The 18,433-nt window shown below is 42.5% G+C and overlaps 1 protein-coding gene across 5 annotated transcripts in view; it reads right to left on the bottom strand.

Annotated features, from left to right (window-relative positions):
• The window catches only part of rbfox2 (RNA binding fox-1 homolog 2), a 31,563-nt gene that overhangs the window by 10,629 nt on the left and 2,501 nt on the right, over positions 1–18,433 (bottom strand). For 4 of the 5 annotated variants that reach the window (XM_023419179.2, XM_023419180.2, XM_023419177.2 and 1 more), the window contains exons 2-3: positions 13,121–13,171; positions 213–419 (exon numbers count right to left, since the gene is read on the bottom strand). In XM_023419179.2, coding sequence (XP_023274947.1) covers positions 213–419; positions 13,121–13,171 — 258 coding nt within the window. Of the gene's footprint in view, positions 1–212; positions 420–9,985; positions 10,193–13,120; positions 13,172–18,433 lie in introns of those variants that run through there. The other variant, XM_023419182.2, reaches the window with a different exon arrangement.

The following is an 18,433-nucleotide window of genomic DNA, read 5'->3' as shown; positions in this document are numbered from 1 at the left end:
CATCTGAGAGTAGGAGTGCTATAATGTTTGGGGCAAATTTACACCCTTCCTGTCACTTACTCACTCAACAACAGTGGTATTGAATCATGGGGAAAAGTCTAAGTCATGATTATTTATTTATTTATAACATATTCCGACATGCTCTCAATCTCTGTGGCCTCTCAAGGCAAACACCTCATGTGGATTGCACTCAGGAAGAGGCTGGCACTCACTTGGACACTGAGGCTGTTGGCGGCGTTGGTGGCGCTGTTCGCTGCTCCGCCAGCTTCCACGGGGCCCTGGACGGCCCCCGCTGCGTACAGACTGCCCCCGTAATCCAGGGCCAGGCCGTTTTGGGGAGGCGGCGGTGGAGGTGGAGGGAACGCGGAGAAAGGTGGGGGTACGAGTCCCTCCTGACCGCCAGCACTATCCTGAGAGCCCTGTTGGAAGAAAGAGAGAGAAGAGTAAAAAAAGAGGAGGGGGAGGTTAAAGCTTAAGTAGCTGGCTGGCGAAATTCCATAGTATCTTTTACTGAGAGCATCAACCGAACACATAGAGACCACTTTTCTAAGAGCTTCAGTCTAAAAGTCATACAAGCATGGATATTATATTTCCATTTCCTCCTGTGTTTGTGTGTGTGGAAATGTGTGCATGTATCTACACCACCCCCCACTCATTAAATATTCACTGCAGCCACATCTATTATTGAGGGTCAGATGCCTCCATGCTCAGAGTGTTGTACAATGGTGAGTGTCTAACGCCTGCACACACACTCACAAACGCCTCTGCACACAAACCACCTTTGACACACAAACACCCACACGCCTAAATACTCGCACTGTAGTGAGGAAGCCTGCCCAAGTATTTTATGGACTTTATTACCCCACCACCCCCAAGAAAATACTTGTGTAAGTTATCAGCATTCGAGCACGTAGGAGAACAATACAGGCACCCACAAACACATGGCGGACACACACAAAATGACACAGGCTATAACACAACACACACACACACACACAAACACACACACACAACACATTCCTTGCTGTTGGCAGTGGGGCATGGATACCCTAAATGGTAACAGTGTTAGAGAGTGGAGGGAGACAGCGGGGACGGGAGAGAAAAGGGGGATGGATGATAAAAGGTGGTGACTGATAATAGAGGCATGACCTGTCTCTGGTTATAGCTGCACAAGATAAACCAACCAGCACTGTCTTTCAGATCTTATTATAACTTGCTTATAACTGCACCAGATAAACAATCAATTAAAAAGTACAACTCTTACTGACAAAATGGTTATTGACAATACTAATATATTTATAACAAGACTAAGAGTCTACAGCCATGGCTCTATGAGGCTGTCCTTGAGCTAAGTGGTGCTTGCTAACATGCTATCTTAGCCATCTTACTTTGGTGTGTTAGCATGACAAAATGACATGTGCTGATTAGCACTGCTAGCAGCACGAGAGGAAAAGTCAGGATATCACCAAAGAGTGCGACAGTTTTACAGCAATTCATCCTGTAGTTGTTGAAATATTTGAATCTGGACCAAAGTGGTTGATCAGCAACATTGCACACTGCAATCCCTAGCGCCATGCTGCTAGCATTGCTAATAAAAATACAACATATCAGGCTTTGTCAGGACAGAACAATAAAGTCCAGGACTTATTTTCATCGTTGCCCCTGGTGTTAACACAGGCCAGCAACCTTTATCAGGACAGAGACAGGCATTCACTGTCTGACATCAAGATATATTGAAATACAACAAAAGCCAGAACACACCCGTAAATCATATGAAATTCAAATCATAAAGACAACAGTTGTAAAACAGGTTTATGTTGCAAATATCAATGAGGTAGAGGGTAGAATACTAAAATCATACACTACTAACGTTTGGCAGCCAGTGTTTAGCCTCTTATTCTTTTTTCTTGTCTTATTAATATTCTTGTTCGTCTCGTTCTCCTTCTACTTTTAATCATTATTATCATTATCATTTCCACTTTTATTATTATTGCTATTATTATTATTATTATCATCATCATCATCGGTAACAGTAGTACAATTAAAAGCATACTTTAATAATAATTAATTCAGTAGTAAAAGTAGTATTTGGTGACTTTTTTTCCCCCCACAACCAAAATGATGAACGCCTCTAAAAGACTTCATGCCCTACTAGACATCTGCTTGGCTACGCTGACTGTCTGTGTGTGTGTGTGTGTGTGTGTGTGTGTGTGTGTGTGTGTGTGTGTGTGTGTGTGTGTGTGTGGGTCTACGTGTGCATGCCATCTGTCTCCCAGCTTTTGACCTTTCTCAGCGTCACACCTGTGACATGGCAGCCGGGCCCCTCGACTCAGTGACAAACCAGGGGATGCACGCAGTCGACACGGATCACATCGATAGTGTGACATGAGAGCAGCTACAGCCGAGCTGCACCGAGTAAACAGTGAGGAGAAACTTTGTTCTGTAACCAACACAGGTAAACAAAAGTAAACACAACCAAGCCTCCTGTGTTATATTGAATATCTACAAGATTCAAAAGAACAAATCCTTATAGCGATAAGCTTTGAACAGGTAGAGAGGTCAGACATACTTTTTCATCTTTTCTATTTAATATCTTGTCATGTTGACGAGTAGATGTGCCATGAACAACAAATTAATTACTTATTTTCTTTGAAAGTGCATCTATTTATCCTGGATTTAAACGTTTTCTTTAAATCAGGTATCAGGTAGAAATTATTTACTAATAAACTTCCTTTAAAAACAAAACATTTATTTTTCACATATGCTAAATAGTTTTGTTATTATATGAAAAGTCTTAAGAAAGTGCAGACTCTTATCTAAAATTTAATGAGTCTAAACAATTAATAGTAGGAGTGAAGGAATCAGCATACCAAAGGAAAAAAAACTGTCATGTGTATTTAACATAAATAAAACCTTGATTTATTCACCACTCCTAGCTTCCTCACCCACTATCTAAATCCAGTTCTACAAATTAAGTTTCCAATTTGAATAATAAACTATTTATAACTGCGTTATATATCAGACATCCACTTAATTGTAGGAAAAAGGGTTATTATATTATTATTATTATTATTATTATTATTATTATTAAGATATTGTTTGTTTGATTTCATTTAAAGAAAAAAAGTTGTGACTTTATGATTTATTATATTTAAATAAATGGCTCTCAGCAGTTCTACCACAGGGCAAGTCTGTGGCACATCAGCAACATCTTCAAGCATCATTCTTCCCTGTGCCATCAGAAACTACTTCAACTGGTGGCTATTACTCCTTTTCTTGCTGATGCATGAGCAAAGGAAACAGAACGAGGTGTTTAATGCTTTGAACTCAACCTTTTATGGCTCGCAGTCCTGGTCTGCCTGTCGTGATTTCAGCAGGGTAATCACAACCAGCAATCCCGTTATCTCTCTCCGTCCTCTCCCCGATAACAGACAGTAAATACATGATTTATCATTAATCTCAACACTGTAAATCTGGTACCAAACCGTGCTGCCACACTCGTACCTAAATCCCTGATACTGCTCCTGCTGCTGCCGCTGCTCTCCTGCCAGGTGAAGAGTCACTACCTCTGCCAGTACAGAAACCGTGTTCTCCATCTTCAGTGCCTGGCACTCAAACAATAAAGCTGCCAGATTACTGACCACAGTGTCCAAGTTTAACTTCATTCAAATTTTCAGATAGCAGCTGTGTCCGCTCATCTAAACCCTGCAGCTGTATGAACCTCTTCCAATATCGTCCACAAGCATCCAAATTAAGATTTTGCTAAATGATAACATCTCTCACATCCTTGCCTTCCTGTGCTGCCTTAGTTTCATGTCACAGCACATCCATCTTGTACCTTGGTTTACGCATTATTTGCACAGACTGTTGCATAGCCATTATTATGACATGTGAGGGTTTTGCTTATGTAATACCAATATGTATGTAAATATACATCCAGACCCGCAAAATCGCAGTCACTCCTGAGTGTTCAGCACCAACAACTGTAATCTAATAGCTGTATAGAGTGTATTGGATAAATAATGATTTCAATGTTTTTCTCAGCTGCATGTCTTTCGATACATTACTTCTCCCTCCCTTTAATTTTCTTTCTGTAAATAGTAAATATAATTTTATGCTCTAGTTAATTAACAAAAGCTCAAAAATAGACCAGAAAAATGTTAATATGTGAATGTGTCTCTTCCAGATCCAGTCTGTTACATCACTGATGGTAATAATGTGAGCATGTGCTGCAATCCTCTGATGAGACATCCTGAATTCATTATATTTTCACAATTCAGACAGACAGAAAAAAAGAGCGGAAGCTGAGAAATCCGTCAGTCTAGATCAGGCTTTTCACTGCAGGAGACAAAATACTTAACATGCTAAGTGATACACTGGATGACGTCGCTTTAGTATCATCACATCATCCCAGATTAACTATGTTTGCAGAGGTGAAAATGATAGGGGGTGGAGCAAGTCGTTCTAGGTCACCAGGTAGGAGCTCAACTGGATGACAAATAGAAATAGAGAAACTAGACCCGCTCCTGGGTCTTACTAGAAAGGGAAAGTTGATCACCCAGCTTTGGTCAAATGGTGAAATGGGAGAAGTAGAAGAAGAAGACACACCGGCAACATTTTACAGCAATGAGCAAAACCTTTCTGTATATGTGTGGGTACAGGATCAAACAGCATCAAAACACAGTACTTACAGAAATAAAAGGTTTAAGCCTGGCTAGTAGTGCGGCTCTATGAATGGCCATATTTCTTAGAATATTATTTAGATCGATCACCTTGAAAGTTAGTACACACATTTATGTTGCCTCCATGCTGTCATTAGCTTTAATCTCAAAGCACTGCTGTGCCATGGTTGGGTTACTCTCGAAAAGAAGTAGTTCATACGATGTGAATCTGATGCTAGTGGCACTTCAAAATTGGTTCAACCTGAGAAGCTGGTTCGCTTAACCACGGGAAGAACCATCACAGAGCCACGTCATTACGTCACTCTCGTACAGGCAGTGCTAGAACCAAGCACAACAACAACAATGGCAGACTACACTGTCTCTTTAAATGTTTTGCTTTGATTTGGCATCCATACTGAAGCTCAGGTTTTTCTTCTTCTTCGGATTAGGCAGTCTGGATGCTACACTATAGCTCCGTTGCAAAATTTTAGTTGGTTTTCTTGGTCCTCATAATCCCGTCCCTGCCCCTAACGCAAGCAGTTCTCGGGTCTAGATCAGAAAAGTGTTGCTGCTGCTTTCGAACCATTTTTCTGTGGAAATGCGAAAGAACCGAACCAGCCCTGGAACTGCCTTGGTGGAAAAGGGGTAATAGAGAAGGGGAGACATGTTATCATATAAATCTGAAGCTATCATGAGTATTATGTGTACTACTTGCTGTGAAGTTAATTGCCTTCGAAGGGACAATAAGCCTGGCACTGGAACAACAAGCAAAAATGAAGGAAGGAAAGCAGTTGAGGAAATCCTGGGAAACTGTATTCAGGGATCCCCCTGCCACAGTGGTTGGTACAGAGAACATTGTTGACGATAAGGCAGAGTAAGTGCACTGAAATTCTACCTTTTATCAAATTTGTTGGGAAAACTACCCTCCTACTCTGCATTAAGATGTTCAACATGGCTCCACTGTTGTCGTACTTGAGTCCCAACATTCATGACTCATGACACAACTCACTCGACTACAGATGAGTCAGCCTTGGACTTGACAAGTTGTGATGCAACTCAGACAGAATGATAGTGACTTGGATTTTAATGCTGCACACTTGGGAACTGGAGTGTTTTTCTTTTTTTAATGTTTTGTCTGCAACACGATATATATCATTTTCTCAGTCTATACCACAGATCAAATCATATTTCTGTCAATCATAACATCCCCCTCATTGTTGTTGCTCATACACAGAAACAGACTACAGCCTCGCAGGAGAATGGACAACGCCGGCTGTTGCTGCTCCTTTTGCCAGACCAAAATAGAAGCGGGAAGACAAGCCAAAAACAACCTTGTATTTGTGTTCGACGATTGGCCTTTTCAGAGGAGATCCATTTTGGCCACATCTCAACAACCCTCTCTCTACCTGATACACTATGTCAACAGCTCAGAATCTACACAAAAAATAGAGTTTGCCTGCCTGCTGCTTTTTCTGTGCTCTCTCAAACCATCAAGTTATGGGCCTTTTGCTGACTGCCAGTGGCCTTTGTGATTCACATCAGGATAAAAGCATCTACTGAATAAATGCACATAGATAGCCGGATAAAAAGGAGGAACACAAAGACAGAGAGGGAGGGCATTCATGGACAATTTGAGGAGAAGTGCTGCCCTGTAGAGAAGCAAACTGTATGCTGCGCATTTGTGTCAGCACTCAGGTTTGTGTACGTTTTGTTTGTGTACATGTCGTGTGCATGTCAGCGCACGCGTGTTTTTGCGCATTCACTCCCCTGGCGTTAAGGCGTTAAGGGTTGTGTAAGTGTATGCGTTGGCCAGGCAAAGCCAGTGACTCAGAGCGGTAGCTGTAGCTGTAGCTGGCTTACTTTCGGGTCAGTTAGCAGCAGCAAGTGTGTCTGAGGAGGCATGTTATAAAATGTGCTCGTCTGCAGCAGTCTCGGTACGCTACAGGAGGAGAGGAGAGGAGAGGATGGCTAAGAGCTAACTAGGGCAGCACTGGGTCATTTCACATGAATAATGACATTTCAGGATCTTACTTTCTTGGGCCTCGAGCCATTAGTCTATAGCCTAATTCAACAAACTTGACGACGGAATATGTGATTCAATCTGTTAGCAGCAGCTCACATTTTGGCTCAATAATCGTTTAAACTGGGGAAGTTGTGCTCAGCTCCGATCTTGGCTTTTGGCTCTGTGTTGTTGTCGCCCAAGCTGCAAAACAGCTGGAGAAACGTTTACGACGTGTCTGCGGCATACCGATGAGCCAGGAGACACCCTCTTGTTAAATTATTCCAACCCACGTCAACCCCTCCTTCTCCTCCATCACTCGTCCTCCTCCCCCTCTTGCTCTTCCTCTCCGCTCCTCTTGCTACTGTTCTCCTTTTCCTCCCACTCTCTCTGCTGTGTGCTTCACTTCTTTACGCTTCAAAAAATCCAGACGGGACCCTTGCATATGTCCCGCCCCCACGCATGTCAATCAAGACGATTTGCCTCATAGCAACAGGATATCAGTGGCGCCCGGGCTCCTCCTCCCACACTCTTCTCCATCTCCTTATAGGGTAACATGTCTGCTTGTCAAACAAACCCCTCCCAATACACCCCCGTCCTTTTCCTTGTAGGGTGTCACGTATGATTCCCCTTCCTTACAAGCCATTTGTGGGAGACTCCCCTTCGACATACATGTGTGCAGGAATACACACATGCACAGGCCTGTCGTGTACGTACACACACACACACACACACACACACACACACACACACGCACTAACACGCGAGCACCGGCTTCCCCTGTCATCTCCTCACTGGCTGTGTCAATGGTTTGTTCAGCCCCACTGCAGCATTTTGCGAAAAATAAACACAAACAACAAAAAGATGATGACATTATTTGTTAACATTTATTCCTCATTAAAACCCACAGGCAACCCCAGACAAACACATGTGCAGGTGAGCACACAAACTCGCTGACTGGCACGTATTTACCCAACGTGGACACGCCTCTTCCAATACATTAGCTATGACCATGAAACGAGTTAGTCTTGTTTAGCACTCAGGTAATGCTTTGTAATAATACAACACTCACCCGAGTGTCCAGTGTATTTTAAATATATGCACAAGCCAGCCGTAGGACGGTGTTGTCACTGTCAACTGCACCACCAAGAGTCAGCGGGGGCAATCCCTATCTATTTCAAAGGCAGGTTCTGTTGAAAGCCACGCAGATGCTTCACAGCGAGTGCTTTTAGAGCCATTAGAAATGCAAATAGCTGCTAAAGAGGCATAACGGTTATGGCAGCTCGAGGTTTGAGCAATTTCATAACAACCTCTTTTTTTTTATTTTAGAAGCATAGTGCAAAAGGTGTTTACCTCACGCGGCTCTCCCATCGACGTTTCCCTCACGCCTCGAACCATCTAACAATCTGTACAAAATGAATGACTCATTCGAGTTGCCACGGCAACATGGCTCATTGGGATCATTTAACGGCCATTATTGTTAACCCTGCAAAGAATCAATAACAAGATTTGGGAGGTGGAGGAGGAGGTTGGGTGGGTGGAGTGTATGTATGTATGTATGTATGTGTGTGTGTGTGTGTGTGTGGGAATGGGTGAATCCTCACAATCCCTTTACAATTTGTGCAAGCGTGGCAGTGTGTGTGTGTGTGTGTGTGTGTGTGTGTGTGTGTGTGTGTGTGTGTAAAGTTTTGCAGCAGGTAGGCGTCTCTCCCTTGCCTTAGGGCACACGCTTAGGTGGGGCCTGAGAAAACATTTCAGTCTTTTGCACCAGATCTGTTACTCCAACTCTCCCTCCCTCTGCGCAGGCCAAAAATATTAGCAGAAAGTAACACTGTGAAAGAGCTAATAAATTACCCCAGGCATGAGGCAACTCTGGACACTTACACAGACGCACAGAAATGCAAAGTCAGCTTTACAGTCTGAAATTGCGTCAGAGCAAACCGTCTCCCCGCAGCTGACCTACAGTATTGTCACATCTCTGCGTTGCTCTCCATCTCTTTCAGCGCAAGCGTCCGTCTCTGCATGATTCAAGCTTCCTCATCTATGGGCTTTCCCTGGTAACTGACCGAGGGTATCCCGTCACCTTAAAAATCAATTTTCTATTCTCCCGCTCCCATTCTCTCCCTCTCCCAACCCATCCCCCTCTCTTCCATACACTCTTAAAGGAAAACATTGAGATAACAGCTGCCAGGGCCTCAGGGAGAGCAAGAGGAGGGAGAAAAGAGGTCAAACAGTAAAGAGAGCAGGAATCCAAGGTACAGCTGAAAGAGAAGCGCGCGCACACACACAGACACACACAGACACACACACACAAACACAGGAGCGCAAGCAAAGACAGGAAGAAACACACACGCACACTCATCCTGACTCACACCAAATGAAATGTAATGATATGAACGAGACACTTCATGCACCAACTTTGCAGCCCACTGTGTGCTTGAGCTTCTGTGTGTTTGTGAAATGTGTGACACAGAAATTACAGTGAGGAGGTGTTGTTAGCTGAATAGAGGAGATGCAGAAGCGAGAAGGGAGGAGGAGAAAGAAAGAGAGAGCAAAAAGAAGAAGAAGAAGAAGAAGAAGAGGGAGGGGAAAGAAAAGGACAGAAACAACTGTTCTGTGGACACCTGTCCCTTTCCTTCACAGGCTTGAGCGATATACAGAGACAGCTGCAGGGGCAATAAAGAAGAAAGACTTTTCTTTTACTTACCTCTCCTCCCCCCATTTCACTTTCCCTTCACTGTTTGCCTCAGAAATATCTAAAAAGAGTTTATCGCAGAGGCAACAGACTACGCCGCTTCATCCAGCTGCACAGACTAACATGCTGCACTATATGTTCACTTAGATTCTTCAGAGCATACATAATACATGGCAGAGCACAGTTTCTGGCAGTAACAGCTCTTGATGTTCAGATTGCGTGCGCTTCTAGCTCTGGGCAGGAGAACAGATGCCACAACAACGGCGTACAATAATACATCGCCGCTTGTGCGTTTCACCACAGCGAATCATGATTGCAGCGATACAAGCGATATGCCTGTATCTTGCTGTCATCTACGCCTACCACACTAGTTTCAAGTGTTTATATACCTCGTAGCAACTGGCGGCCAAGTCTTAACAGGAGTCTGAAATGCCCTGACTGGACCACTCTAGTAAAGGGGTCAAGTAGAGTCCTCATCTGTTAGTGGTTAATTAACATTTCATGCTCAATGACAGTGCTGCCCGCTCTGATGCCGTTTCATGTACAGTGGAGCTCGAGCTTTGGTCGAAGAAATACAGCGGACGCTTACACAAGCGGAGGATATGAAAAGATATCAAGATAAACACTCACCGACAACACGGAAGGATAGTACAGTCCCATCATCGTATTCTGTGCAACAACTCAAACTGTCGTCGCTCCTCTCTCCTCTCTCTCTCTCCTTTCCTCTTCTCACGCTGCCTCGCTTTCTCTCCCTCTCCGAGTCTGTGTCACCTCACCAGCTCAGTCTTGTCTGTCTCACAGATTCAAAATCTCCCTCTCTCTGCCCCCGCTCGCTCTGTCTGCCCTGCCAACCACCCCCCCCCAGCCCCCCTCTTCCTCCTCCTCCTCCTCCTCTGCTGGCCTCTGTCCCTGTCACTCTCCCTCGCTTGCTTTCTTTTCTTCCCCCCTCTCGCTCTCTCTCTCTCTCTCAGTCTCTCCGTCTTTCTGTCTCTTCTGTCTCCCACTCACTCTTTTCTTTCCCTCTCCCACTCGCTCCTTGCTTTCCCTCTACCCCCAGCCTTCTGTTTTGCTGCTGTGCCCTTGCCTGCTCATCTCTTCTGTCTCTTCTCCAGTCCTCCTCCTCCTCCTCTCACCCAGATAGCCCAACAACCCCCCCCCTCCTACCGCTCTGCCTCTGTCACACCTGCAAACTTTCCCCTCCCCTCTGCTTCTCTCTCATGTCGCAGTCCCTCCCTCCTCTCTCTCTCTCCCTCCTCTCTCTCTCTCTCTTCTTCTGTTCTCTTTCTCCATGTAGGTGAGTTAACTGGGGCTGCTGGCACCACTGGGAGAGGAAGTGAAGACTTTGCTTCTTTCTCTGTAGCCCCTTTCAGACATGCACCTTGTTACGTAAATGTGCTGGCAATTTTACATTTTTGTCTCATGTTTGAATGGGCATCCAAGTCACTTTTCTGTAAGTCACGACTGCAATCAAACTAGGTTGGACCTAGTAAAATTTTCATAACACTTCCAACACAGCTCAAGTCTGAATACTGCCAAATTAAAGTTATAACACTTAAAGCTGCGCTAATCACAACATTTAACAACTATTAACAATGGTTGAATTAACCACATGTACTGTAAAAGGGGTCATTAGTGACATAGTGACAAACCCACAGGTAATCTCTATAGTTTCCCTTTGCGCCTCCAACTTTACTGTTTTGATTCAGTTTCACCACTTTTTTCAACCTCATGTCCAGCCGCAGTCGGCAAAATAAAGCACCGCTAAGCCCACTGTGCACTACACCAAACCTAGTTGGGGAATATAGCATAGCACTTAACAGCTCAAGAGCCAGATATTTTTCTCAGACACATGAAATAGCATGTGTAATGGCCACTGGGGGCGGGGAAACATGCCTTGAGAAGCTACCCGACACAAGAAGAACGAGTTGTGTATCTCTTGACAGCAAAGCCAAACAACTGTGAGTCGAGAAGATTTATCATGTCACATTATATAAAAAAAAAGAAGAAAAAAAGATAAAGACTAAAAACGACAGTCAACAACATCTTCCAAAATGGTACGACATCTGATAGATGTCGAGCATGCAATAAAATCTATGACAAGAGCAGATCACAGAATGTAAATAACGTATGCTTATGCTTTGATATAATGACAACCGCAAGGATTAATTATCATTTCTGATGCACTGAAAAAACTAAAATCAGTTTGATAAACCACAAAATATCCCACTGTAAATGAGAGTTTTTGCGTCGTATCAGTCTATTAAAATGTGTCTTCGTGTATTTTTCCTTGTGGTGTTCAAGGAAAAATATTTTTTTTAAATAAAAGCTTTTCAGTTAACTAAATAACAGTTGCAGCCCATCATCATTTTTAATTATGTTCAGGTGCTGCTGGACATTAGAAAATATGCTGCAGATTTCTATATTCCAACTATTAAATGCAAAAATAGATAAAAAGCATTTATTAGGATGTCAATGGTAAAACAAAGTTTTAACATCTATCACACAACTCGCTGCAGTTTCTCAGCAGTGCCACCACTGCCTTGTGGCTTTTCCATATACAGTGTCATGTTAGAATAAAGCCATCACCAGATGATTTACTTATATATAGACCCCCCCCCCCCAAAAAAAAAACAAAAAAAAAAACATTACTTCAACAGACAGATAAAGCCAGCAAGGTTTGATATTGGATGACTGCAAACAGCTCAGCTCTCTCCTCACACATCAGTCTTCTGCTGCTCTCCAGGCTTTTCCTTTCAGGAGTCTTTGATCACATCATTCTCACACTGTTGTTGACAGTTTAGCACCTCAGTGTTGTGGGAGTCTCCGCTGCCCAGCATTGTTTTCTTCCTCTCTGCCTTTTATTCCTGGTCAGAAGCCAGTTCACACTTCTGTGTCCCTGAAGTAGTCCTTGACTGACTTCTTTCCATCCCAACACGAGAGCTGTTCACACAAGGTAACGCTTTGTGATTATTCTTTGAACATTTTCATTCGGGAAGGAAACGGTTCAAAGCTGTATCAACTTACAGCGAAATGAAAACTGGCTAATTGGCTTCCAGGCTTCCGTAATATCCTCTAAGCAGCACAACAGCCAGCCAGGAAAAAAAAAAAAAAACTCTCATACTGAAGCAAATAAGAGCGTACAAGAGAAGGCTTATGACCGATAAAGTGCAGATAAGAAGCCAGAGGTTGCTGGGCGTCATAGGGAGGGAGGGATGAGGGGATTATGGGCAGAGCATGAGAGGATGAGTGGATGAACGGAGGATGATCTAAGGATTAACCACATAAACTGAACAGTCTAATAACACAATCAGCAGGCTAATACAAACAAGACTAAACAGATTGTAGCCTGAGACACACACAAACACAATAACATGAGCAACATGTAATACAGTTGGTTCTTGTTTGTGTTTGTTTGCAGTCAGAAAAGCAAGAATATTAGCAGGTTTATAGGCGCTAAAAGAAAAAAATCAGTTAGATTTACAAGCTGGGAGATGATTAATAACATTGCTGATTGTTGAGCAGAGAAAGAAAAGTAGTGGGAGGGTTTGACTGGAAGAGTGAAGGGTGTGGAGGCATGTCTTCTTCTACACGACTGACAAATTATAATCTACACTCCCACCTTGTGGTTTACAGAGTTTCACTGAGCCATATTAATGCTATATAAACACTGTATCTATATAGGAAAGAAACTTTAGAGGATTGTCTGGGGGGATGTTATAAAACATGGATTTTTACATGCGTATTGAGATGTAATACTGTCCTTACCTGACTGTGAGACGGGTAGCCGTGGTAACCAAGGGTCAAAGGGTCATTATTCTGAAAGAGAGAAGAGCAGTTTTTGGATATATGGTTAGTATCTTGTTCACTTAAAAAAAAAAAAAAAGTTACAAAATGTTATTTTCATTACTAAGGATTGCGGGTTCCCTTTATTCACTCAGTCTTTATTCCTTTTAAGTGGCTTTACACTTCTGTGGTGTTACCGACTCCCAATCAAATTAACTTCACCACCGACACACTCCTGCTCCTCCTCCGGAGTTTTCCACCCAGTGGATCTTTTGTCCGCTTGTAAAGACGCGATAACGGGGGCGAGAGAGATCATGCGAGCATGAGATGAAAGACGGTTAGAAAGAACGAGTGTCACCGCCACTCTTAAATCATAAATAGGTCAGGAGTGTCAGCGAGCATGAAGCCCATTGGTGTGAAATGTTATCATGAGCCCTGATGCAATCTCCCGACGCATTCCTCTCAATGTTCTGGCTGTGTAAAGCAGAGATGGATACACCAAACATCTGGTGGGTAATTACAGTTAAACAAGACGCAGGAAAAAAAATAACTCATTTTGTTGGGAGCCAAATATTAAACAGAAATCATGTCCCCTAGTCCCTAAAATAGTTTGTAACTCACTATTTGTACTCATTATGCTGTGTTCCGGCTTTTATGCTAATGTATTCCATTAAAAAGGAGCTTTTCACAGCAATTACAGCACACTTTGAAGGGGAAAACAGATTTGCCTGTCTCTGGCTTCATATCACTAGATTAGAAAACAACTCAGCTCCTCCCTCCTCTCTCTGTCCTTCCCCCCTGATCTTCCTTTCATCTGGAACCAATGTCCCTTGCCTGCTCTGTCCCTAGGGGGAACACTTTGCTCTGTGCGCTTCACAGCTTGAATTCGCCTGATTAATACTGTCGCCATCTAACTCTGGACCCCATGGGGGCATTTCACTAAAACTAAGCACAATGTTTCCAAATACAAGAGGCCTGGTAGGAAGGGGGGGGGGGGTAAGGAAGTGTCTTCGTGATTGAAAAATGCATTTTTTTGTGAGTCTATCTCAGAGCCAAAAATGTACTTAGTGAACTGGCTTTGGGAGGTAGAAGCTCTAAATAATGAATCACCTCTTAGAGGCTTGAATAACATGAATAAAGTATAAACCTTATTTTACAGTGAGGCCAAACTCTAGACGCAACGCACTGAAGGTATGGAGCAGACAGGGAATCAAAACAAGAAGCAACAAATAGAGATTTATCGGGGCGGTACACTGTGTCAAAGTGATGGGGTGGGGGGGTGTTGTTAAAATAGACACACACATCTAGGAACATCTGGAATTTATATGAGTGAGAGATTGAGGGAGGAACCAGAGCTGGAAATACAACGGGAAATGGACAGCAATAAAAAAAAAACACAAAATGAGATGGACGGAGCAAAGACAATGACTCATACATGAGCGGAGTCATGTGCTTAATTTCCTTAAGGAACTGGGAGGAATGAGAGAGGGAGAGCTGCACAGAGGCTGCTCAAGATGAGTGTGCATGAGTCTCTCTCTCTGCACCACAGTCACTTGCACAGTACATGAAAAACAAAAGAGATTTTATTGCATATATATTTATAGTTAAACATGTTTCAACCTTTTCTTCTTTTTAGTTTTTTTTGGTCTGTGACAAATGAGGCAGTTGGGGGAGGGGGACTAAGAACAGGAGAAGAATCTGCTGAGGAAAACCCGTGTGAGCAATCAGAAGAAAGTAACAAAATGATTTGAAGTCAACAGATGGCAAGGAGAGGAGGAAGGGGAGGACACACCAGCTCGGAGGGTGTGGATGGGGGTGAGGGGTGGGGGGTGGGGGGGCCCTGCAGTAATAAAATCTGAAGAGAAGGAAAGGATGAGTAGCTCAGTCAACTGAGTTTCTCCTTCACACCATCTTTTCACACAGTGATCCCATATACACATGAACCATGCTACTCCTCTTCCAAAACTACAGGTAGTGTTGGGTGTGGGTGTGTGTGTGTGTGTGTGTGTGTGTGTGTGATGTCTAATTTGGTCACAAGACTTGCGTCTATTCCTATCATGCCTTGGGACTGCTGCTCTTCTGAGGAGGGGGAGAATAGGAACTACATTTCACTGCTCATCCTACCTAAACGGCAAAGCAGGGCACTCCTTACGCTCAAGAGGATGTGAATCCATTTCATCCACAGAGCACTTATGTGCTAAGCCTCAAAACATGCGGCAGGACGATCTGAAGTTTATTTTCCCTCAATATACCTCACATCCCTTCAACTTTCCACAGTAAACCTACACGTGCGTTTTCAGGGGGATGTTGGCTGGTGTCAAAGTGGATTTTGGAAGCTGGCTTGTCTGTTATGGTGTAATATAATCATGCAGCAGTATCGGCTGGCAAATCACATGCAAACTGATGTCCACTACTCTGATCTGCATAAGATAAAACTGTCATTTTTATCCCCCTATTTATTTCAGATCTGATTAGAGAGAATTAGTATTTGCTAGTAATTATTTACCGCACAGCATAATTGCCCGTCATGATTACCCCACATCATTATATCATTGCAACATCATTCCACTAGGGAAACTAGAGCTTAACACTGGACTTTCGGGACCAGTGTTGATGCCCGTATTTGGTAAAATAAATTTGGCTGCTATTCATTTTTGACATTTTACCAGAGATTTATTAAATTATACAATTGAACCATAAACTTTCTGAGTACAGGACACTGAAAACAAACGAGTCTACTGGAAAAACAATATAATAATGATCAGATTTCTACATTATATTTAGTGCATATCTAGGGCTGAAATTAAAGATTGTTTTGATTATTATCTGGTAATATACAGATTACATTCTTTATTGCTTTTTTGGTCCAAGTTTTCTCAGCGCATAATGTAATCATGAAGACAAGGACGCAAATCCTCACGTTTGATGAGAAACAGCAAATGTTTTAGCATTTTTGTTTGAAAAATAATCGCAGCTTATTGTACTTTCTGCTGACTAGCTAACCGCCTTAACATTTCAGCTGTAATTATGCCCTGCTATTAATTTCAAATATTTATCATTATTTTTCAGCACACCAAGCAACATATATAGGCTGTATACTGACGCAGTGTGCTGATATATATCGATGTATTCAGCAGTGATTACACAAACAAATGCTGCCCAGTTGCTAAATAGGAATTAATATTAATTAATTAATATATCAATATGCATCATCAAAATCAGAAATACTATAAGAGCAACAAATCACTTAAGTGCAGCTGATGTGTGAAGATTACTACACTTAAAGCCCATCAGATCTGCCTCAGAGCAGAGCACCAAAACATACACTCCTCTGTCTATTGGTCTCTCCAACATAATTCAGTCAACAGACCTCTGCTGGCGATTTATCACAGAAAAACAGGAGCCCAAAAACTAAATAAATATTCTGAACTCGCAGCAAGAGTACATTTTTCTTGCTGACGTTTTCATTCTATTTCAGTGCCGGGCCTGAGATGAAAGTACAGAGGGGTGATCCACCTACATTAATGTCCTAGTCAAGTCATTTGTCCTCAGTGCTGTCACCCCAGGCAAGACCTTATTAGGTTAGAGAGAGCCCCGGTTCCTCCGCAGAGTGACAACAAAACATGGGCTGCTCAGCAGCACGCCGGATGGATATTGAAGCCGACAAGCTCCTCTCAACATTTGCCAAAATCTGACTCGAGCTGGAGAAGCAGGGTGCTGTTATGAATCTCCCGTCGTCCTAAAAAATGCAGGACTTTAGCAGTGCAGCAGTGGAATGCAAAACAGACTCATAATGTGTTTTTTCCTTTTTTTTTTTTTATTGGGAGTAGTGTAATTGTTGGCCTGTTCAGCTTATTATTCATCTAAAATCTACACTAGATGAGCACAGTGTCAGTGCCAGGAGGTCAGCATCTAATTTCTATGAGCAGTGGTGAACATTTGAACTCATTCTGTTGAATGCACCCAGCTTTTTTCTTCCACTAGCTTTATTTGCCCGAGTTAACTGAGCATTCAGTCATGTACTGCATGCTGCACTGACTTATACATGCATTGCTGCTCTGCCAAAACTTTATATATCTGACTTGACAGCGCATTCCACCCCCACATTGTGATGACATCATACCCTACCAGCTAATGAGAAAAACAGCAGGGTCAATGGCCAAATGGGAAAGATCTCATTATTAGGCTCAAAAGGATTGCTCTTTACCACAACCACACCTCATTGTGTTGGCTTCAGTTACAGGTCAGAGGTCAACTTTTGCCATGATGTTGGCAATAAATACATTTTATAATTTTTTTTTTTCTTTTTTTAATCGGGGGATGGAAAGGGTGGAGGATGGGAGACACTGCTTTATGAGAGCTGGGGAATGGTTTGCTGTAATACTTTCCATCCTTTACCCTCCTCTGAAGATTAGCTTTACAGAAGTGCTTGTGTGCATTTTTATAGACATTTCATGGAAAGCCAAGTGCTTTAAAAAGCAGGCAAACTGAACGTCAATCAACCCAATTTGTTTCTAGAATATTAATGGTGTCACCAGGTTAGGGGGATAAAAATACGTCACAGTGTTTTACATACACACGCTCTGGGATTGGAGTACGACTGTTACAGTGTGTGAGTCACAAACCACAGTAAAAAAAATCCTCTACATGGTGAAACTTACTAAAAAGGTCAACCTTAATCATTGACACCCAGTATGGCTTTTGGGAAGCGAAACACAAATTTACGGCTGCAACTAGCGATTATTTTCACCTTTGATTAATCTGCCAATTATTTTCTCAATCAATTAATCATTTGGTTTATAAAATGACAGAAAACAATAAAGAATTCTCCATCTCAGTTTCTAAGAGTCCACAGTGACGTCTTCAAATGTCTCATTTTGTTCAACCAACAGTTCAAAACATAACATTTTTTTACAATGATATAAAAAAGCAGAAAAACAACATATCAATAATCAATACATTTGAGGGATTGGATTTTTTTGGCAATTTTGCTTAAAGGATTACTTAATCAATTAGTTATTTTTCTGTCAATCGACTAATCGATTAATTGAGTAATTGTTGCAGCTCTACACCAATTACAACATTAATATTCATAGTGCTGTATGTGTATGTATGTGCATGTGTGTTGTATAAATCCTCTACCTTAGATAATGATCTCAGAGATCAGTGTGGTTATAATGCCCCCTCCAGTATGAGATGTGATCCCATTAGCTGGAAACAAAGCCTCTTTACTGCCAGTGATAGGGCAAATCTGTTCCTGCACCAACTGGGAGAGAGGAAGGGGGAGGGGGAGGG

Source organism: Seriola lalandi, unplaced genomic scaffold (genome assembly GCF_002814215.2).
Source record: "Seriola lalandi dorsalis isolate HSWRI2012SDOR001 ecotype SW California unplaced genomic scaffold, Sedor1 jcf7180002054591, whole genome shotgun sequence".
NCBI lineage: Eukaryota > Metazoa > Chordata > Actinopteri > Carangiformes > Carangidae > Seriola > Seriola lalandi.
Note: the sequence above shows the minus strand (reverse complement) of the source record. Positions and strands in the feature narration are given on the sequence as shown.